This window comes from Phocoena phocoena, chromosome 16, assembly GCF_963924675.1.
Source record: "Phocoena phocoena chromosome 16, mPhoPho1.1, whole genome shotgun sequence".
Taxonomy (NCBI): domain Eukaryota; kingdom Metazoa; phylum Chordata; class Mammalia; order Artiodactyla; family Phocoenidae; genus Phocoena; species Phocoena phocoena.
The window spans coordinates 34,882,331-34,905,393 of record NC_089234.1 but is presented as its reverse complement, the minus strand read 5'-3'; the positions used below and the strand labels follow the sequence as shown (position 1 = coordinate 34,905,393).

The 23,063-nt window shown below is 36.3% G+C and overlaps 1 protein-coding gene across 2 annotated transcripts in view; it reads left to right on the top strand.

Annotated features, from left to right (window-relative positions):
• Positions 1-21,791, top strand: part of HECTD2 (HECT domain E3 ubiquitin protein ligase 2) — a 77,474-nt gene extending 55,683 nt beyond the window's left edge. For both annotated transcript variants that reach the window (XM_065894132.1, XM_065894131.1), the window contains exons 12-21: positions 501-608; positions 1,282-1,414; positions 2,305-2,393; positions 6,053-6,211; positions 9,681-9,755; positions 10,456-10,543; positions 10,631-10,737; positions 19,500-19,615; positions 20,182-20,325; positions 21,671-21,791. In XM_065894132.1, coding sequence (XP_065750204.1) covers positions 501-608; positions 1,282-1,414; positions 2,305-2,393; positions 6,053-6,211; positions 9,681-9,755; positions 10,456-10,543; positions 10,631-10,737; positions 19,500-19,615; positions 20,182-20,325; positions 21,671-21,791 — 1,140 coding nt within the window. The remainder of the gene's footprint in view (positions 1-500; positions 609-1,281; positions 1,415-2,304; positions 2,394-6,052; positions 6,212-9,680; positions 9,756-10,455; positions 10,544-10,630; positions 10,738-19,499; positions 19,616-20,181; positions 20,326-21,670) is intronic.
• Positions 21,792-23,063: the final 1,272 nt, after the last annotated feature.

The window sequence follows — 23,063 nt, the reverse complement described above, 5'->3', positions numbered from 1 at the left end:
AATTCCCAGAAGTGGAATTACTGGGACAAAGGATATGAGCATTGTTAATGGTTTCTGAAATATGTTGAAAATTACTTTCTAAAAGTAGACTAGTTGTGCTTTTAGAGTAAATCCAGTATCTAAAAAAGCGTAAGCCAAGTTTATCGTCAGAAGTATATACCTTGTTTCCAATGTTCCCACTTTGTTTGTATTTACTAAACAGAAAACTTTGCTATTTAAGAGATGAGACATACGGGAACAGTAATGCAACATTATTTTACTAAAGAAGATGAATTATTTTAGGTCCTCCATTTTGGATCCCCTTTGGTTATCATTGTCCCCAAATGAAATAATTGTAGGGCATTTTCATAAATCAAAATTTGTATAATCGAGTTTATGAAATTGCTTATGAGAGATGGCAAAGAGAAGAATATAAGTGATTTTTACTAAAGTGTTTAAATGTTTTAAATGAGATTATAGTTTAAGCATAAATGAAAATGTTTGCTTTCTTTTTTAATTAGCAAAGTCTGGTGGATAAAGTATCTCGAAGACAGAGACCTGATATGAATATGTTATTTCTAAATATGAAAGTAAGGCGGACACATCTGGTCAGCGATTCTCTAGATGAGGTATTGATCATTTATGCCAGAATAGTATTATTTGATTAAAGCTTTAAATAAATTTGGTAATATGGCTTACTACTAAAATCTTAGTAAGCTATCTTTTGTTTCTGTATGCCAGTAGTGTGCTTGCTTTTGTGTGTGTGTGGTACACGGGCCTCTCACTGTTGTGGCCTCTCCTGTTACGGAGCACAGGCTCCGGACACACAGGCTCAGCGGCCATGGCTCACAGGCCTAGCCGCTCCGCGGCATGTGGGATCTTCCCGGACCGGGGCACGAACCCGTGTCCCCTGCATCGGCAGGCGGACTCTCAACCACTGCGCCACCAGGGAAGCCCTAAGATAATATTTGATTTAGTTATGTGATTTTTTTAAAGTTTAGCGTTGAGGGCAAGTTAAAAGGCAATGAACTACTTTGTACTGTATTCTGCTAAATTAAAATCTTGGAGACAATATGGTGCTGGGAGACAGTAACCTTGGGCAAGCTGCCTGAGCTCTCTAATTCTGTTCCTTAATCTCTACAACAAACATTACCATACCTGACTAATACAGTGTTGGGAGACGGATGGATGGATGGAGTTTTGTGACATTGTAAATAAGATAATACATATTCCAAAATTTAAAAAATTAATTTCCTTTTTACTGCCCTTTGTTCTCCTCTACTTTATAATTTCTTCAAATAGTTAACCCGGAAAAGAGCAGACTTGAAAAAGAAGTTGAAAGTTACGTTTGTAGGGGAAGCTGGTTTGGATATGGGCGGCTTGACTAAAGAATGGTTCCTTCTTTTAATTCGCCAAATTTTTCATCCAGATTATGGTGAGTAGTTAATTTTTATGAAAGTGTTTTCTCCCTAATTGTTAGATTCAAGTAGTCACTCTTATTTTTAATTTAGCCTATGATTTTACAGATTTTTTTGTCAACCATAAATGTTGAATGATTTTTTAAAGACTGTTAGTTACATTTTTTAAACTGACCAAATTGATGAACATAATATTCATTATCTTACTGGGAATCCTACACAAGATGTCTTTGCAAGGAAGCATCCACATGTTTTCTGACTAAGCCAAATGCATGAAAATTTGTCACTGAGATAAAAAGAACATTCGAAATTTAAAAACAGAACTACAGTTTGCTCTTCACTAATATTCAAAGTCTCTTTCATTAAAATATGAGCCATTTTAATAAATAAGAATCATTAAATAAACATTTGAAATTTAATTAGATTTTATTTAGAGAAAACACCTATATAATCCTTAGTATCATTAAATGTTTTTCTTCAAAAGAGAGTTTTAAGTGTTTTTCTTATTCTTTATTTTTCTTAATTTGGTATATATGTATATACAGCATCTCTCTGGTAATGGGAAATAGAGAAGACAGAGGTAAATTGAAATCTCCAGATAATCCTCAAAATTAATTTTGATCATAACTTGTAAAGTATAAAAGTATAGTTTTTATAAATCAACTGATTAATTTAGTTTCTGTCTTTTTACCCTGTTTCTACCCTTGGTTCAGGATACCAGTGAACAATAAAGTGCTCTTGCAAATTCGTTGGACGTGTATTTGATACATTTTAACATGAAAGGTAGTTTCTAACAGAACTGTTGCTGAAATGTTTTGCTTCTAATAGAAGAGATGTCATGTACATGTTTACTGCTCTGGGTTTTTTTAATCAATCATATTGATGAAATTATGCTTCTATTTTCCAGGCATGTTTACGTATCATAAGGATTCATACTGCCATTGGTTTAGCAGCTTTAAATGTGATAACTATTCTGAATTCCGATTGGTTGGAATTGTATCCTTTAAACTTTCCACTAGGAGGTGCTAGTAGACTAGAGAGTTTTAAGAATTTTATCTGAATTTTGGAAAACTGTTAATAAGCATTTTATTCAGATTAAACATTCTTGTCAAATTACTAGTAGATTTTTCAGTAATCTTTATTATTTTGTAATATCACAGCTATGTAATATCAGCAGATTTACTTAATTGGAAGGAGTGACTGAATTATTCACACTTTTCTCTGAAAACCTTATCTCAAAATAAATATTATTTCCTATTTCATATATAACCTAAATTATCAGAAATTTAAGACATTTTTTAAAAGTCATAGTGTCTTTCCTATTCATAGAGAACTATTTTTCTGTTAGTTCTTTCACTTTGTGTTTATTTCACCCAGTTTTCTAAATTGAAAGTATGGAAATTAAGTCTAACTCTTAACGTGGCCTCAAATCCTGGGACATTCATAAAAAATTAAAAGTTGAATGGAATGGGAACATTTAAAGCATACGGCATTATTTTATAGTGTTTTTTAAAATTATATAAATTTCTATGACATCCTCTGATCCCTATCAGGTGTGTTGGAGAGGGCATTCCTGCATTGGGTGGGAGATTGGACAGGATGACTTCTGCATTCATTTTTAAATTCTAAAAAATATAATTGTGGAAGAAAGGAGGGAAGAATAAATAAATAAGCAAACACTAGGGATACATAGGTTAAAAGAAGGAAAAGAAAACTACCTTTAAGAAGCTTACCATCTAGACAGACAAATGACCACCAATTCAGGGTAGTCTGTTCTCAGAGTCAAATGACCATTTGGCATTAAGTGCTGAAGAGTTCTGAGAAGGAAATGATTCAGTGTGTTCCTCCCAAATTTTAAAATGGAACCAATATATTTGATTAACACAGGACTGGAGAGAGTAGGACATAGACTGGGATAAAGGCTGGGGACAAGTCAGCGTTGTGCTGGCCCTGTTACAGAGCAATGTGGAGGTCCACTTGATGGGAGCAGAGGGTGCTCCGAGAGTTATGGAAGGTGCTGGCAAAATAAGAATTAAGAGCCATCTGATGGAGAGCTTTGAATGTCTGTCTTTCTTGCATTTGTTGGAGTAAATCCTGAAGAATGTATATGAAAATTGAGAGGCTGGATGGAAGAAAAGGTAGTGAGGAAAACCACACCTTGTGATGGTAAACTTAATCTGAAATTTTGTATGTGTTGTCGTATCTAAAGGTCCAAAGTGCTAAGCCCACAGTAAGGAATGTTTAACAATGATTAGACTCCTGTTTTTACTCTCTTATCTCCAGTAGTCACTTGTTGAATATTTCGACTTCATTGAAGGCCTGAGTCATTGATGCTTCTCACCACACTAGGAGCTATTTGAATTTCCTGATAAATATGTTTGTCATTACTTTACATTCTTATCATGGCTTAGATTTGGCTGATACTTTGACTTTCTAATATTTGTAATAAAGTATCAGCTCTTATACCACGTTTTTAGAGTGGTATATGTAATATTGTGAATTTGGTTTTTGTGTGTGGTTTTTTTTTTTGCAGTAGGCATTAGTTTCTATTCAATCATTACCCAAAAGAGCATATTAAGTGTATCTACATGTTGTATATTACAAGTTAAACAATTAATCTAAAATTAAATTATAGCCACTCTTATCTCATTATTATGTGTATTTATCTCACACACACAAAAGAAACTACAGAAAGTAAGATCGATGCCCTAGACAGCATGATAATATATACAAACATGTGGGATGACAGTGGATTGTGATCACGTAAGTGGCTGAGAGATCTGTCAAAGATGAGGAGAACAAAAAATTGAGAAGTAACAGGTATGATGATTTAGAAAATAGAGTTGGTTCCATACATAGTTCCAGTTTCTAAATTTCAGGACCAAAGATTTATTGTTCTAGTAGTTCTCACAGTATTGTATTTCTAATATAGTTATTTTTAAATATTAAGGCCTTGGAGTTTACAAGAAGTGTTATAGTAAAACCTATAGAAATAATTATAAAATGTTTTGAAGATTGCATGAAGAGCCATAATCTAACAGTTTTTTAGGAGTAGAATTACCAAAGGGGCACTGGAACTAAGGGTAGGGGGCGACATAATATAGCGCAGGGTTTTCAAAGTCTGCTCTGTTTGCACCACATGACACTTCAGTGGCTCCAGCAGAATTCCCACATCCCCACCCCTGCTTCAACCAGAGCAACTTGATTTAGTGCGAAATGCAGCATGATTCTTCTGGGTATGGAAGTGCCCTGAAGCAGATCCTATGAACCTACTTCCTCATCTGTTAAAAACCTTCCTTCGGGATTATAATTTTTTTTTGTAATTTTTAATGAAAAATGCTTAGAACTTGTCACTATAGTAGATGATCATAAATGGTAACTACAGTAGTATCATGCTTATTACTGTTACTGCTATTATCACAATTACAGGCATATATTAGAACTTAATTTCAGTATTTTACCCTAGAACACATTGCTCAGTCTCTGTTGATATGGTTACCTGTAAAATCACATATCTGTTCCTTAAATTATTATTAGCCTTCATTCTGCCTTAGCAAATTGAAATATTGGCTGTCTTCTAATCTTTTAAATTGTTTTCAATGATTTATCCAGCCCATATATTTAGATTTCCTTTTAAGTCAATAAAACTTGACTTCCTTAAGCACTTGATACTATAATGTTTATTTGACAGTTGAAATATTATGAAATTTGATCTAAAACACCGTTTTTAGAAAATGGATAAATTACATTCTGCTGTATAACTGATAAACAAAATACAGTCGGGCAAAGTTTATAAATATAACATCTGTAGCTTTTTAACTTTAACACTTTAAGTAAACTCCAAGTAATAAGTCTTTCAGGTATTACTGTGGCAGAATAATTGTCCTATTAACATATCAGTAGTGCATGTGTATGTAGATGTCAGGGTGTGTGTATCCATAGGACTACTTAATACAGCTCTCTCTGCATAGCCTGTATTTAGTTGGGTTTTTTTTGGTTTTGGTTTTTGGTTTTTTTGGTTGTTTTTTTCTTGCGGTACGCGGGCCTCTCACTGTTGTGGCCTCTCCCGTTGCGGAGCACAGGCTCCGGACGCGCAGGCTCAGCGGCCATGGCTCACGGGCCCAGCCACTCCGCGGCATGTGGGATATTCTCGGACCGGGACACGAACCCGTGTCCCCTGCATCGGCAGGCGGACTCTCGACCACTGCGCCACCAGGGAAGCCCTGTATTTAGTTTTAAAATAGCCAAAATGATCACCAGAATCAATGGTGGTGTTCTGCAGTGAGTTCTGAATAAATTGTTGCTGCTTATGAAATCACCTACATGTTTGTTTAAATTTAGAAAGTTTTCTTATATGTTAAATACTTTATAGAAATGTATGAATTGCTATCTACTGTGATCTTAGATAAACTCTTCTAGGGAAATCATTAAATACTCTCACCTGATCCTCTCCTTTTTACATGATTTTTGGTAATTATCAATAGATTATGTAAAATAAAGGGAAATTAAATGAAAGGAAAGAGGAAGTATGTGGGATTAATTAGAAAGTCAGTGTTAGATCTGAAAGAAGTATGCAAGAAATAGACTGATGCATAATTCAAAACTCATTTGTTGTCATGGATTTTATGTTAATGCTTAACATTTAGTATGCATAGCTTATGGGACTAGCTGTTTATAACAGCATTACTTTGGATATTCGTTTCCCCCCGTGCTGCTACAAGAAATTATTGAGCCCTCCCATCGTTCCTAATGACCAAAGCATGCCAGTAGGCATCTGCAGTGTTACCACTGATGACCTGTGTCAAATTATGCCTGTAAGTATAAAGTCGTTTAGCATCTTATCCCGTAATTCTAGATCATCTCTCTTCTACCGCAGTCTCTCTCCTCCTAACGCTATTCTTATGTTTAAATATGGTTTCCCTCTACCTTTGTAACCCATCTCCTTTTTTGTCTAATTTTCTCCTTCCTTATAGAGACACATAACCCGCTTTGCAGCACTTCTAAGTTCCTCTAACATTAGTAGAACAGGCTTTGAGTCAGGGACAGAGATTTGAATCCAGCCTCTGCCACGTATTAGCTCTGTGAATCTGGATAAGTTGTTTATGTTTCTGAGCTCTAATTTCCTTATGTGAACAATGGGATAGTAAAACTTCCATACTGGGAAGATTACATGAGATAATAAAGTGCTTAGTACCTGATTGCTACTGTGGATTCTTATTAACGTGTCGCTATGCAGTATCGTTAACAACATCTGCAACACCATCCCTGAATAAAATTAATGCATTTCACAGGCCTGTCTCTGATAACATTCCTCAATTCAGAAATTAGATTTCCAATCATCAAGTTTAATCCAGTGCAAAAACGTAGTAGAAGAATGGATAGTATACACATCATCCTGAAAATCCCCTACAGTAATGCTTTTTTACAGCTGGGTTTTGGTAGCCATTGGTCAGCAGAGAATTCCCCATAATATTCTTAGTAAGTACCTGGATGTGGATTAAGAGCCTGTTTAAATATCTCTGTGTCTGGATGGTCAAAGGAGTTTGGTGTAGGGTTGGAACCTTCCTATCAAAGTTGAGAAACCTCTCCAGAACATGTGACTAATTAGAAAACCATTCTTCATGTGATATCAGGTACCTTTTTGGAAGTTGGTCTGGATCCTTTCAGATTAAGAGCCTAAATCTATATATTTTTTTTTTTTTTTTTTTTTTTTTGCGGTACGCGGGCCTCTCACTGTTGTGGCCTCTCCCTTTGCGGAGCACAGGCTCCGGACGCGCAGGCTCAGAGGCCGTGGCTCACGGGCCCAGCCGCTCCGCGGCATGTGGGATCTTCCCGGACTGGGGCGCGAACCCGTGTCCCCTGCATCGGCAGGCGGACTCTCAACCACTGCGCCACCAGGGAAGCCCCTAAATCTATATTTTTATAAGACTCAGTAGTTGGAAAAAATTGCAAAAGGTATAGAGCAGACTACTTAAGAAACTGAAAGATTTGCCCTTTATAGTCTTGTATTTTGGCCACACACTACCTATGAGCCCTGGACGATTCAATTAATTTCCTTATTTGTGTAACAGTGGGAGTTATTGTTGTATCTATACACTGATATATATACTAGTTAGTATATATATTATATATATATATATACACTAACGGATGAGCTACCTTCTCATTTAGATTTCTGTGATTTTTTAGTCCCATATATGCAGTTTTTGTCAGATCTTTTACCAATAAATTTCCTAATTTTATTATTGGTTTTTACCAATAAATTGTCTAATTTTATGATTAAAGCTATTTGAATTTGACTCATTTAGATCCAGGTGTTGTTAGTTAATAATAATGGACATTTTATGAATGACTATACCAATACGTTGTTTTACCTTATGGAGCTGAAGGTGATACTGAGTTAATTTCATGTTCTTATATTGCCTCTTTAATAGTGAATCAAGATTGTGCATATGCTATGAGATCAACTGTAGAAAAAACTGAGTCTCTATGCATGCATGAATAAAGATTGAAAGGAAGCAAGAAAACAGCCATGTTAGGATAGTGGAATGTGGGGAACTTTTTTTAATTTAAAAATGGATTATCGATTTATTAATGGCATCTATTAAAAATTAACACCTAATTCCCATTTCATATATGGTAAAATATATCGATAAAAAAGTTTTAAGTGCTTTTTTATTCAGTACTTTGTTTACCGTTTGTATTTGTACACTGTTTTAAGAAGAGTAAACAGGAAAGCAAAGAGAAACCTATAGTGATACATTTCTTAATTTAAACACAGTATCTGTGAATAAGGACAAAAAATACAGAAAGTAAGCAAAATATTCAATGGTGGAGCCTTCAATAAATACAGTGTTAATAGGCCAGTGCTTTTCGATGACCGTGTTAATGAAAACTCCATTGGTTTTATAGAGACGGATCCATGACTCAAAGCATCAGAACTGTCCAGCAGCAGCAAGAAATCTTCCCCACACAGCCTTGTGAAAATTACCCTTGAGGGTTTTAGTTGAGAATGGAGGAGAGGCTAAGAGTAACCTTGAATCAGGAACTGCAATAGCTCTTTTCATTTTGCTTAAGTCACTCTCAAATATGCTCTATTAAATAATACCAGGGTATTCAAACAGTGTGTAAAACCAGTAGTCTGTATCTTCACACACTCTTAATTTTACATTTACAAAATTATAAAGATGTTGAACTATATGGGTAATTAATATTTTAGAGAGAACGTATTACAGTTAAGAGTCTAAGAACAGATAAACAACAACAACAAATCAACAGAAATTGGGTTTTGAAAATACAAAGGCTGGGAATAAAAGGCGCTACAGTCCTGAATAAAGCAGATCTGAGTATATAATTTTACTACCTAATTGACTTTGTATTTTATCATTAAAAATTTAATCTTTGAAAGAAGATGGTAAATACTTTCCATTAGATTCATCTACTAGTCCCTTGAATTGTTTAAAAAACTGCAGATCTCCCAATTATAATTTTCAGCGTCCATAATTTTATTAATAATTGAAACAAATGATGAAAATCATATCGGAACCTATGCCAGCCTAAATTTGTTTAAAATTTTCTTATTTTAATGGAATGGAAATTTTAATATGTAAAGTGTGTAAGATCATTCTAATCATGCTGTTCCTTATATTTTCTACTAATATTTAAAATAAATTAAAACTTTTTCATAAAACCTGAAATTTTGAAAAATACTGGCTTAGTTTTTCTATTTTTCAGTCTCTGTTCAGGGAAATCATGAGTTACAATGTAGGAAAATATTTCCTCCAGTGTTCTCAAGTTGTTCTTGGGAGAGGAAGGCACCATAACTGAAATGTAAAAACCACTTAACATGTATGAACTGTGTATTTTTATGTTTAAAAGATGAATCCTAAAACATTAACAGAGTTTTTTAAGAATATAAACTGAAAGTGAGAAATACTGCAAATTCATAAACAGTGATATTACAGATAGCAGTGAATTATGATGGAAACTGTGCTCTTAGCTCACTGAATAAGAATAGACCCCAGAATTATGCCTCTGTGGGTATAATTGGGTATGTTCCTTTATGTGACCTTTTCCAATAAATTTTTCCAAGCCTTTTATATGGTAGAAATCATTAACCAGCATTTTGTGCCCTGGAAAAAAATATATCAAATATTATCATTATTTCAAAGTCTGCGTTTATCTACTCTATCTCACATGTAACTGAACTGTAGTAGATCTGCTTAACTATTTTGGGTAGTACTATTTGATTTAAAAACACAGATAACAGATTTCTCTTTATAGGAGTTGGCCCATGGATTAAGTGAACTCCTGTCATATGAAGGCAATGTTGAAGAAGATTTCTATTCAACATTTCAGGTATCCTTAAGGGCAAATAGCTTTCCGTTAACCAGGTATTTCATATGTGAAAAATACCCTTTGTTACCATACACCCACCATTAGAAAAGATGAACAAGGACTGATCAGTACATACCACCCCCTATCTTAAAGGATCTTAACCTGATAAAGTAGAGATAAAGAGGCAGACACATATAGGTGAGCAGTCAAGGAAAGTGCTTAAAGAACATCAGCAAGGGTGAGGGCACTCTGCCAGGCACCTGGCCTATGCCCTTGACTCAGTTACTTTCTCAGAGCTTTTCAGCTTCTAACAACAAGCCCCTTCTGTCGCTTCAATGCAAGAAGTTAGAAGCAGAAGCTAGTCGACCAGACCAAAACTCTCTCACTTCCACTCCCCTGACAATAATCAGGAGGTGGGAATTATAGTAATCCACATGGCTCCAAAGACCTGAGTGCTTCCCTAAACGCCCGCGCAAATTTTGTTAACATCAGTAAAGTATTTAACTGTATTCAAAAGGGTTAAGTCCCTACTTTTTTACCCCAAAATGCTTCCACGACTCTATTCTTAATACAAATATCACAAAAGCCTAGCCATTCTGTAGTTTGTATATTTAGAAGAGGGGGGAAAAGTTTTCTTTTTAAATTTTACAAACCTGTTCACTGAAGTCTGTTAATATATCAGCCATACCAATAAATACGCTGTGTTGGAATCTCCCATCAGGTGTTTCAAGAAGAATTCGGAATAATTAAGTCCTATAATTTAAAGCCAGGTGGTGATAAAATTGCAGTTACCAATCAAAATAGGAAAGGTAAGTTAAAACACGATTTATTAATTAAAGCGCATTAGTATTTGCCATTTACTTTTACTACTTAACAGATATAAAATTGTTTTCCAGAATATGTACAGCTTTATATTGACTTTCTTCTCAACAAATCCATCTATAAGCAGTTTGCTGCATTTTATTATGGATTTCATAGTGTGTGTGCTTCAAATGCCCTAATGGTGAGTTTAAAACTTCATGCTTTCAGTTAGGTTTTGTAATAGTATGATATTGACAAATAATTCCTTAAATATTTTAGTAGATAGGCTTTTAAAATTAAAAAAAAAAAGGTTTCTAGGTTTTTTTTTGTCTTGAGGAAAATAATAAAGTTTTTTTAACATCTTTATTGGAGTATAATTACTTTACAAAGGTGTGTTAGTTTTTGCTTTATAACAAAGTGAATCAGCTACACATATACATATATCCCCATATCTCCTCCCTCTTGCGTCTCCCTCCCACCCTCCCTATCCCACCCCTCTAGGTGGTCACAAAGCAACGAGCTGATCCTGTGCTATGCTGCTGCTTCCCACTAGCTATCTATTTTACGTTTGGTAGTGTATATATGTCCACGCCACACTCCCTCTTTGTCCCAGTTTACCCTTCCCCCTCCCCACGTCCTCGAGTCCATTCTCTACGTCTGCATCTTTATTCCTGCCCTGCCTCTAGGTTCTTCAGAACCATTTTTTTTTCTTTTTTTAGATTCCATATATATATGTGTTAGCATACGGTATTTGTTTTCTCTTTCTGACTTACTTCACTCTGTATGACAGTCTGTAGGTCCATCCACCTCACTACAAATAACAATTTCGTTTCTTTTTATGGCTGAGTAACATTCCATTGTATATATGTGCCACATCTTCTTTATCCATTCATCTGTCGATGGACACTTAGGTTGCTTCCATGTCCTAACTATTGTAAATAGAGCTGCAATGAACATTGTGGTAAATGACTCTTTTTGAATTACGGTTTTCTCAGGGTATATGCCCAGTAGTGGGATTCCTGGGTCAAATGGTAGTTCTATTTTTAGTTTTTTAAGGACCCTCCATACTGTTCTCCATAGTGGCTGTATCAATTTACATTCACACCAACAGTGCAAGAGGGTTCCATTTTCTCCACACCCTCTCCAGCATTTATTGTTTGTAGATTTTTTGATGGTGGCCATTCTGACTGGTGTGAGGTGATACTTCACTGTAGTTTTGATTTGCATTTCTCTAATGCTTAGTGATGTTCAGCATCCTTTCATGTGTTTGTTGGCAATCTGTATATCTTCTTGGGAGAAATGTCTATTTAGTTCTCCTGCCCATTTTTGGATGGGGTTGTTTGTTTTTTTGGTATTGAGCTGCATGAGCTGCTTGTATATTTTGGAGATTAATCCTTTGTCAGTTGCTTCATTTGCAAATATTTTCTCCCATTCTGAGGGTTGTCTTTTGGTCTTGTTTATGGTTTCCTTTGCTGTGCAAAAGCTTTTAAGTTTCATTAGGTCCCAATTGTTTATTTTTGTTTTTATTTCCATTTCTGTAGGAGGTGGCTCAAAAAGGATCTTGCTGTGATTTGTCATAGAGTGTTCTGTCTGTGTTTTCCTCTAAGAGTTTGATAGTTTCTGGCCTTACATTTAGGTCTTTAATCCTTTTTTTTTTTTTTTTTTTTTTGCGGTATGCGGGCCTCTCACTGTTGTGGCCTCTCCCGTTGGGGAGCACAGGCTCCAGACGCGCAGGCTCAGCGGCCATGGCTCACAGGCCCAGCCGCTCCGCGGCATTTGGGATCTTCCCAGACCGGGGCACGAACCCGTGTCCCCTGCATTGGCAGGCGGACTCTCAACCACTGCGCCACCAGGGAAGTCCTTTAATCCATTTTGAGTTTATTTTTGTGTATGGTGTTAGGGAGTGTTCTAATTTCATTCTTTTACATGTAGCTGTCCAGTTTTCCCAGCACGACTTATTGAAGAGGCTGTCTTTTCTCCATGATATATTCTTTCCTCCTTTATCAAAGATAAGGCAACCATATGTGCGTGGGTGTATCTCTGGTCTTTCTATCCTGGTCCATTGATCTATGTTTCTGTTTTTGTGCCAGTACCATACTGTCTTGATTACTATAGCTTTGTAGTATAGTCTGAAGTCAGGGAGCCTGATTCCTCCAGCTCCATTTTTCTTTCTCAAGATTACTTTGGCTATTCGGGGTCTTTTGTGTTTCCATGCAAACTGTGAAATTTTTTGTTCTAGTTCTGTGAAAAAATGCCATTGGTAGTTTGATAGGGATTCCACTGAATCTGTAGATTGCTTTGGAGAGTATAGTCATTTTCACAATGTTGATTCTTCCAATCCAAGAACATGGAGGAACATGTCTCCACCTCTCCATCTGTTTGTATCATCTTTAATTTCTTTCATCAGTGTCTTATAGTTTTCTGCATACAGGTCTTTTGTGTCCTCAGGTAGGTTTATTCCTAGGTATTTTATTCTTTTTGTTGCAGTGGTAAATAGGAGTGTTTCCTTAATTTCTCTTTCAGACTTTTTCATCATTAGTGTATAGGAATGCAAGAGACTTCTGTGCATTAATTTTGTATCCTGCTACTTTACCAAATTCATTGATTAGCTCTAGTAGTTTTCTGGTAGCGTCTTTAGGATTCTCTATGTATAGTATCATGTCATCTGCAAACAGTGACAGTTTTACATCTTCTTTTCCGATTTGGGTTCCTTTTATTTCTTTTTCTTCCCTGATTGCTGTGGCTAAAACTTCCAAAACTATGTTGAATAATAGTGGTGAGAGTGGGCAACCTTGTCTTGTTCCTGATCTTAGTGGAAATGGTTTCAGTTTTTCACCATTGAGAACGATGTTGGCTATGGGTTTGTCATATATGGCCTTTAGTATGTTGAGGTAAGTTCCCTCTATGCCTACTTTCTGGAGGGTTTTTATCATAAAGAGGTGTCGATTTAAATATGACAAAGGATCTGAATACACATTTTTCCAAGTAAAATACACAAATGTTCAAGGGCATATGAAAAGATTCTGGATATCATTAGTCACCAAGGAGATGGAAATCAAAACCACAGTGAGATTCCACTTGACCACAATTAGGATGGCTAAAATCAAAAAGTGAGGCAATAAGTTTTATTGAGGATACACGGAGAAATTTGATCTCTCATATGGGGTGGGATGAAGATAAAATGGCAAAGCTGCTCTGGATAAAGCTCTGGGAGATCCTCAAATATTAAACCTAGAATTATCATATGACCCATCAATCACACCTAGGTACACATTCAAGAAAATGAAAACACATGTTTGATCAAAACTTATATATGAATTTTATAATAACGTGATCCATAGTAAGCAAAAGGGAGAAACATCCAAATGTCCATTAACAGGTGAATAGATAAACATGTTTTATCCAATCAGTAGAATATTATTCTGACATAAAACAAAGGAAATATTCACACATAGTTGTCTCTTGAAGAAATTATGCTGAGTGAATGAAGTCCTTCAAGAGGCCATGTATAATTCTTTTAATATGAAAGAGCAGAATATGGAAATAGAAAGTAGAGTAGTGGTTTTCTAGGCTGGGGCATTGGAGGAGGATAAGAAGATTAGCAATGATAGCTAAAGGGCAGAGGAGTTTCTTTTTCAAGTAACAAAAATCATCACAAATTGTGGTGATAATTGTGTGTATCTGCAAATATACTGAAACCATTAAAATGTACACTTAATGGATGCCTTCTAAAGTATGTGCATTATATCTCCATAAAGCTGTTAAAATAAATCAATGCATGAAGTATTTTGCAATGTAAAAAAAAAAAAAGTATTGAATTTGTTGAAAGCTTTTTCCGCATCTATTGAGATGATCATATGGTTTTTGTCCTTCAGTTTGTTAATACGGTTTATCACATTGATTGATTTGCATATATTGAGGAATCCTTGCATTCCTAGAATAAACACCACTTGATCATGATGTATGATCCTATCAATGTGCTGTTGGATTCTGTTTGCTAGTATTTTGTTGAGGATTTTTGCATCTATGTTCATCAGTGATATTGGCCTGTAGTTTTCTTTTTTTGTGATATCTTTGTTTAGTTTTGGTATCAGGGTGTTGGTGGCCTCGTAGTATGAGTTTGGGAGTGTTCCTCCCTCTGCCGTATTACGGAAGAGTTTGAGAGGGATAGGTGTTAGCTCTTCTCTAAATGTTTGATAGAATTCGCCTGTGAAGCCATCTGGTCCTGGGCTTTTGTTTGTTGGAAGATTTTTAATCACAGTTTCAATTTCACTGCTTGTGATTGGTCTGTTTGTATTTTCTACTTCTTCCTCATTCAGTCTCGGAAGGTTGTGCTTTTCTAAGAATTTGTCCATTTCTTCCAGGTTGTCCATTTTATTGGCATATAGTTGCTTGTAGTAATCTCTCATGATCCTTTTATTTCTGCAGTGTCAGTTGTTGCTTCTTCTTTTTCATTTCTAATTCTATTGATTTGAGTCTTCTCCCCTTTTTTCTTGATTAGTCTGGCTAATGGTTTATCAATTTTGTTTATCTTCTCAAAGAACCAGCTTTTAGTTTTATTGATCTTTGCTATCATTTCCTTCATTTCTTTTTCATTTATTTCTGATCTCATCTTTATGATTTCTTTCCTTCTGCTAACTTTGGGGTTTTTTTGTTCTTCTTTCTCTAATTGCTTTGGTGTAAGGTTAGGTTGTTTATTTGAGATGTTTCTTGTTTCTTGATGTAGGATTGTATTGCTATAAACTTCCTTCTTAGAACTGCTTTTGCTGCATCCCATATGTTTTGGGTCATTGTGTTTTCATTGTCATTTGGTTCTAGGTATTTTTGTATTTCCTCCTTGATTTCTTCAGTGATCTCTTGGTTATTTAGTAGTGTATTGTTTAGCCTCCATGTGTTTGTATTTTTTACAGTTTTTTTCCTGTAATTGATATAAATAGCATTGTGGCCAGAAAAGATACTTGATACGATTTCAATTTTCTTAAATTTACCAAAGCTTGATTTGTGACCCAAGATATGATCTATCCTGGAGAATGTTCCATGAGCACTTGAGAAGAAAGTGTATTCTGTTGTTTTTGGATGGAATGTACTATATCAATTAAGTCCATCTTGTTTAATGTATCATTTAAAGCTTGTGTTTCCTTATTTATTTTCATTTTGGATGATCTGTCCATTGTGAAAGTGGGGTGTTAAAGTTCCCTACTATTATTATGTTACTGTCGATTTCCCTTTTATGGCTGTTAACATTTGCCTTATGTATTGAGGTGCTCCTATGTTGGGTGCATAGATATTTACAAGTGTTATATCTTCTCCTTGGATTCATCCCTTGATCGTTATGTAGTGTACTTCTTTGTCTCTTGTAATAGTCTTTATTTTAATATCTATTTTGTCTGATACGAAAACTGCTACTCCAGCTTTCATTTGATTTCCATTTGCATGGAATATCTTTTTCCAGCCCCTCACTTTCAGTCTGTATGTGTCTCTAGGTCTGAAGTGGGTCTCTTGTAGACAGCATATATACAGGTCTTGTTTTTGTATCCATTCAACCAATCTATGTCTTTAGGTTGGAGCATTTAATCCATTTACATTTAAGGTAATTATCGATATGTATGTTCCTATTCCCATTTTCTTATTTGTTTTGGGTTTGTTATTGTAGGTCTTTTCCTTCTCTTGTGTTTCCCACTTAGAGAAGTTCCTTTATCATTTGTTGTTGAGCTGGTTTGGTGGTGCTGAATTCTCTTAGCTTTTGCTTGTCTGTAAAGCTTTTAATTTCTCTGTCAAATCTGAATGAGATCCTTGCTGGGTAGAGAGAGTAATCTTGGTTGTAGGTTTTTCCCTTTCATCACTTTAAATATGCCCTGCCACTCCCTTCTGGCTTGCAGAGTTTCTGCTGAAAGATCAGCTCTTAACCTTATTGGGATTCCCTTGTATGTTGTTTGTTGCTTTTCCCTTGCTTCTTTTAATATTTTTTCTTTGTATTTAATTTTTGTTAGTTTGATTAATATGTGTCTTGGCATGTTTCTCCTTGGATTTATCCTGTATGGGACTTTTTGCGCTTCCTGGATTTGATTGACTATTTCCTTTCCCATGTTAGGGAAGTTTTCAACTATAATCTCTTCAAATAGTTTCTCAGATCCTTTCTTTTTCTCTTCCTCTTCTGGGGCCCCTGTAATTCAAATGTTGGTGCATTTAATGTTGTCCCAGAGGTCTCTGAGACTGTCCTCAATTCTTTTCATTCTTTTTTTCTGTATTCTGCTCTGCAGTAGTTATTTCTACTATTTTATCTTCCAGGTCACTTATCCATTCTTCTGCCTCAGTTATTCTCCTGTTGCTTCCTTCTAGAGAATTTGTAATTTCATTTATTGTGTTGTTCATCGTCGTTTGTTTGCTTTTTAGTTCTTCTAGGTCCTTGTTAAACATTTCTTGTATTTTCTCCATTCTGTTTCCAAGATTTTGGATCATCTTTACTATCATTACTCTGAATTCTTTTTCAGGTAGACTGCCTATTTCCTCTTCATTTAAACCCTCTTCTGGTGGGTTTTTAACTTTCTCCTTCATCTGCTGTGTATTTCTCTGTCTTCTCATTTTGCTTATCTTACTGTGTTTGGCGTCTCCTTTTCTCAGGCTGCACATTCGTAGTTCCCATTGTTTTTGGTGTCTGCCCCCAGTGGCTGAGTTTGGTTCAGTGGGTTGTGTAGGCTTCCTGGTGGAGGGAACTGGTGCCTGTGTTCTGGTGGATGAGGCTGGATCTTCTTTCTGGTGGGCAGGACCACGTCCGGTGGTGTGTTTTGGGGTGTCTGTGACTTTATTATGATTTTAGGCAGCCTCTCTGCTAATGGGTGGGGTTGTGTTCCTGTCTTGCTAGTTGTTTGGCATAGGGTGTCCAGCACTGTAGCTTGCTGGTCATTGAGTGGAGCTGGGTCTTCGCGTTGAGATGGAGATCTCTGGGAGAGCTTTTGCCATTTGATATTACATGGAGCCGGGAGGTCTCTGGTGGACCAGTGTCCTGAGCTCAGCTCTCCCACCTCAGAGACTCAGACCTGATACCCGACCGGAGCACCAAGACCCTGTCAACCACATGGTTATAAAGAGTTCCACAGGGCTTCCCTGGTGGCGCAGTGATTGAGAGTCCACCTGCCAATGCAGGGGACGCGGGTTCGTGCCCCGGTCCAGGAAGATCCCACATGCTGCAGAGTGGCTAGGCCCATGAGCCATGGCCGCTGAGCCTGCGCGTCCGGAGCCTGTGCTCCCCAACGGGAGAGGCCACAACAGTGAGAGGCCCGTGTACCGCCAAAAAAAAAAAAAAAAAAATATATATATATATATATATAAAGAGTTCCACAGATATGGCTTGAAGTCTATAGACAAATCATTGATCATCAACTTGTATTGTCTTCTTCCCTCACAGCCTGGATACAAACCTCCAAGCTCATTTAGATTGATGGCAGAATTCAGTCCCTTGTGGTTGTGGACTAAAATTCCCATTTCCTTGAAGACTTGGATGGGGTGACTCCCAGCTCTCTCCGATTCTCTCACATGCTCCCCTCCATTTCAAAGCCAGCAGCAACATGTACTTGGAAACTCTCTGGCTTCCTCTTCGGCTACCAGCCTGTGAAGACTCTTTTCTTCTTTTCTTTTTCCTTTGTGCTTAGTCTTGTTTCACTTGCTCATAGGGTGCCGCGTGGGGAGGACTCGCGCCAGGCACTTCACAACAGAGTCCCTAGTCAGTTTTCTAGTTTTTAAAGTCAGAGCTAGAAATAAAAATAGTTCTCTCATTTCAGCCTTAATTTTCTAAAGGGAAAAAAGGCCAGTCAACTCCATTCCCTCCCCACCCCACTCCACCTTACACTATGTCTTATACTATGGCTTTTAAGGCTTTAAAAAATTTCCTCAAGCAGAGTGGATGAAGAGATCCCAAGGGCTCCAGGTCTTTAATACTGCGGGGCAAAGCACAGAAACTAGTCAACAGTAAGCTCCAGGGCAAAAGGCACACCTTCTTACTGTTTAAGGAACAGGTTTATAACTGCTTCCTGCCTCTTCAGGGGTCCCCCCAGCAACTCTTGAGTTGCCTTTTACCCACAGGATGTAGTTTGTCACCAGAGTCATGGTGGACTCCAGTTGGTTTGACTTTTTCTTAGCCTTGTGAGTATGGGTCAGTTGCTGTTGAGAACACTATGTCGGAAATGTCATAAGATAAAAGCGTAGTTTCTCTTCACCGCTGCTCCCCTGGGCACACTCCATCAAGCCATTTGCACCTCCAGGCAGTTTTATAAGGGGGGTTGGGAGCAAGGTCTTCAATGTGAATTATTTTGCATAGGAGAGAGCTTGTTTTAGAGTGATCTTTGTCACATGTTTATTGAAAATACCTTTGGAAACGGAGCACCTGTTGATTTCGAATTGAGTTTTGTCTGTGACGCACTATAGTTATGGGGGTGGAGGGAGGGAAAATAAATAAATAGCATAGCAGGTCTCTGTTTTTAAATTGTAATCTCTTTAGGTGGGAGACAACCTATGTAAGTGAAAAAAAATCAAGTGAACAACACAAGACAGACTAACCTACTACTCAAACTCTACAGTGTACACAGGAGGCTTTATGGATATTGGAACCAGGCATGTCAACAGATGCTAGAGTATTGATAGCTGAAAGAGTTTCAGGCTGAGTTTCAGGGAAGAGTTGTAATTTGGATTTATGCATAGTCATCTGCTTGTTTTTCTGGCAAACTGCTAATTGCTATTATTTGCAAAAGGGGGAACCTAACAGTTTGACAAGATTTATAAACTTTCAGAAGCAAAAATACCTCACCTTAGTAGGAAAAATATAAATGGAGGTTTTTCTTTAGCAAAAATGGCTTGATTTACCATAAGAACGTCATGACTTTTGTTATTTGGTTCAGTGAAAATAGTTCCAATTTCACTTTTTTTAATCATCACTTTTTCTTATCATTTTTGATAAATAATTATTGGCAGCTGCTTCGTCCAGAAGAGGTTGAAATTCTGGTATGTGGAAGTCCTGAACTGGATATGCACGCCCTGCAGAGAAGTACTCAGTATGATGGCTATGCGAAAACCGACCTGACTATACGGTGAGCTTTTTTACTTCTGAGAGTGAGGGTGCTGAAGAGAGAATGAAAGAGAGTGTGGTTCGTTTATTTGCATAACTTAACAATCTTTGAATCGAGTTAAGTCAGCTGAAATACTGTACAGCCCACACTGCTTTGTTTTATCTCTTGAAAATAATGTGAGAATATTAAATACGAAATCACTTAGCAGTCCCCTTAGGAGAAAGTAATATAAGTAAGTTTCTACAAAAGTATAGAGATCTGACTGTTTTTTTTTAATTACTTTGGTTCTAGAATTGCAGGGATGCCATGCTTATAAATAGCCTTTTAATAGCACTGTGTTGAAAAATAAGGAAAATTATATAGGAGAAAAATGGCTTTTGTACTCTCTACTGTTGGACTATTTTTATAATGATGTTAGTCAAAAATCTAATTTATATCAGAAGCCTGTCATTCCTCAATTTCACATTAAGGGTATTATGTACCTTTAAGGGAAGTTGTTTCCCTAGAGCTCACTTTATATTACTTTATTCTGATCTTCAGGATTTTTGTCAAGACATTTTATATAAATATCCTTTGGTGTTCTCCAGATACTTTTGGGATGTTGTGCTTGGATTTCCTCTTGATCTTCAAAAAAAGTTGCTACATTTTACCACAGGAAGTGACAGAGTACCTGTAGGAGGAATGGCTGATTTGAACTTTAAAATCTCAAAGAATGAAACTTCTACTAACTGGTAAATTTCCAAATTGTAATTTTTTTAATCTGTAGGTTTGGCTAATAATAATATGTTTGGAATTAGAGGATTCTTTGATTCTGAAGTTGTTTTCATAGGAAAATCTTGGGAGTAAGCATGGCTTTGAAATAAGAGAGACTATGGCTTAAGGTTCTGTATGAATTTTGAGAACCACCAGTACAAACTGATAATAATTCCTGTGCACCAGCTTTTTACTTTGATAAGTCAACTGCTTTGTAGTTGCTTCCAGAACCTAGCTTGCTTTTCATAGTAGATTATCTAACCTTCATCTTTACTTAAAGGTGTTTTTTATTTAAAATACTAAGGTGAGGTTTTTTGGCTGTTATAATTAGTTCTTGTGCTGGAATACCTCTAGTGCTAGTCTTGTTTTCTTTATCTAGTGCTCTTTGCATATGAAAGTGATGCCGATGATGGCTTTAAATTATTTTCTATAGTGTTGATGGGTTAATGCTAATCTACTTACTTATTTTCCCAATCTCCTTGTAATTTCTAAAGCTAATTTGAGTAGACACTACTTTGCTTATAATCATTTCTTTTCTCCTGCCCCATATATTCCCTGAGCTTTGTCAGTTCTTCTTTTCATAAATTAGAACTGAAATCTGTCCTTTCCTTTCTCACCGCCAGCACCGACAGCTGTTCTGATGCTGTGGAGTTCCTAAAGACTGAGGAAAAGGGTCTAAGAAATCTGTAGGAATTTTGAATAAAGATAACAGTGTCATCGGGTAGAGGGTTGGGAAAGCTGAACAAAAAGATTCAGAGGATGAATGTTGCTTGTACCTTGAGGGCAGCAACATGAGAAGCATGGGTATCAAGTGTCCCAGAAATGTTCTTTTTATTATTTTTTGACAGTCAAGTCAAGACTAAAAAAGTAGTAACAGTTATATTATCTACTATTCTGCTGGGTGTTTTATGTAGATAGCTCTTTTCATCTTCCCACCCATTCAAATAGTTTGCCTTATGCTGGTGATGAGGCAACTGAGATTTGGAGACGTGAAGCCGCTTGAACAAGGTCTCCCAGCCAGAAAGTGCAGGAGATGGTATTCAAATTCAGATTTGTCTGACTCCAAAAATAATGCCTATAGAATATAAGTTTTGTGAGAGCAGGGACATTGTCTTGTTGGTAAACCCAGCCCCGGTGTCTAGAATGGTGCCTAATGCATAGCAGGTACTCCAAAAGTATTTGTTCAGTAAAGGAGTGGATGAGTCATCTCATTATAGTAAAATAAATTTGAATGTGTGTATCCAGGTACTTTGAAAGTTGCTTACCAGTCATTCTGTGTTTGTTTTAGGACTTGGTATCTTTAAAAAAAATTTTTTTCTCTAGGTTGCCTGTGGCCCACACCTGCTTCAATCAACTTTGCCTTCCCCCCTACAAGAGCAAAAAGGACCTGAAACAGAAATTGATTATTGGAATTTCAAATTCAGAAGGTTTTGGACTTGAGTAACCTAGAAGACTTGAAATATATTTTATATGTAGCATTCACTTCCCTCTTACTGTGCCTTTAACCTTTTCATGTTTCTGTCTCAAAACACCTTGACAAAGCTCACCAACTTTAAAATACTGATTTTTTTAAAATCAAATATGAAGTATGTTCAGTAGAGGCATGGTTTTCTAAAAACACAACACTGCTTGAGTGAGAAAAAGACCAGATGGCAGAGACAGGTGTGGGTCCAGTCCCTCTTTTTTATAGCACTTTATCATTCTCCATAAGTAGTTGTCACAGGTGTTCCACTGGGAAAGCATCATGCAGTAGAGAATGCACAGATGACAGAGTGGAGACCAGTGGCACCTTGTGCGCTGCTAGCACACAGTAGCAACACAGATAGCTACATTATCGTTAATGTAAGGCATGTAGCCATATTTTCATATAGCGGTTAAACAACAGTATAATTGCAAATGCAATTTACAGGGTTTTTTTGATATACTGGCTTTGGTCCTCTAAGATTCTTTTCAACCATTGCTGAAAAGCGTGTAAATAACTACATAATAGCCTGAGAATAATGGGATTTTGATAGTGCCATTTATTGCTAAAGATTTATTTTTACAAAGTAAATTCAGGGTTTTAGATGTGTATACAGCTTTTACAAATCAATAAAGATGATTGTACAAGAGTGTAACTATTTTCAGACTAATTGGATTCAAGGTTATATTCTTTTACATATTGTTAGTCTGCATGCATATGCGCAGTAAGCTAGTTACTTTGAGCACTCTGTAATATTTGTATAATCATTTCTTCTTAAGGGTCAGAATATTATATAGAAAGGAAGTAGAACTGACTAGTCACTGATAAACTAAGTCAATTACAAGCACAAAAAAAGAGAACTGTTTTTATATATACTTTGATTGATGTACAAGACTTATTTCTAATATTTTTTGATCACCAGTTGTACTGAAACACTAATTTTTGGAAAAAAGTAGGATAAGATATTTGACAAAAGTGAATACAATAATATTTGTGTCCAAATGACGTAGCTTGGTGTAAAAATAAAGTTCAACATTTTGGCCGACATGTTTGTTTTCCACTGGATTCTGAATATAGCGAATTCAAAAGTACCCTTTTTGGAGTTTCTTAATAAAGTAGCATGTAAAAGGAAACTGCATTTTTTAAGTCAGACAGTAAATGGTTTTCTCTTTAATTTACAGCAAATGAAGCAGTTTTATTAGCATGTTATAGATATTTCCAAATCAAGAATTCTCTATTATACTTTGATAGCTT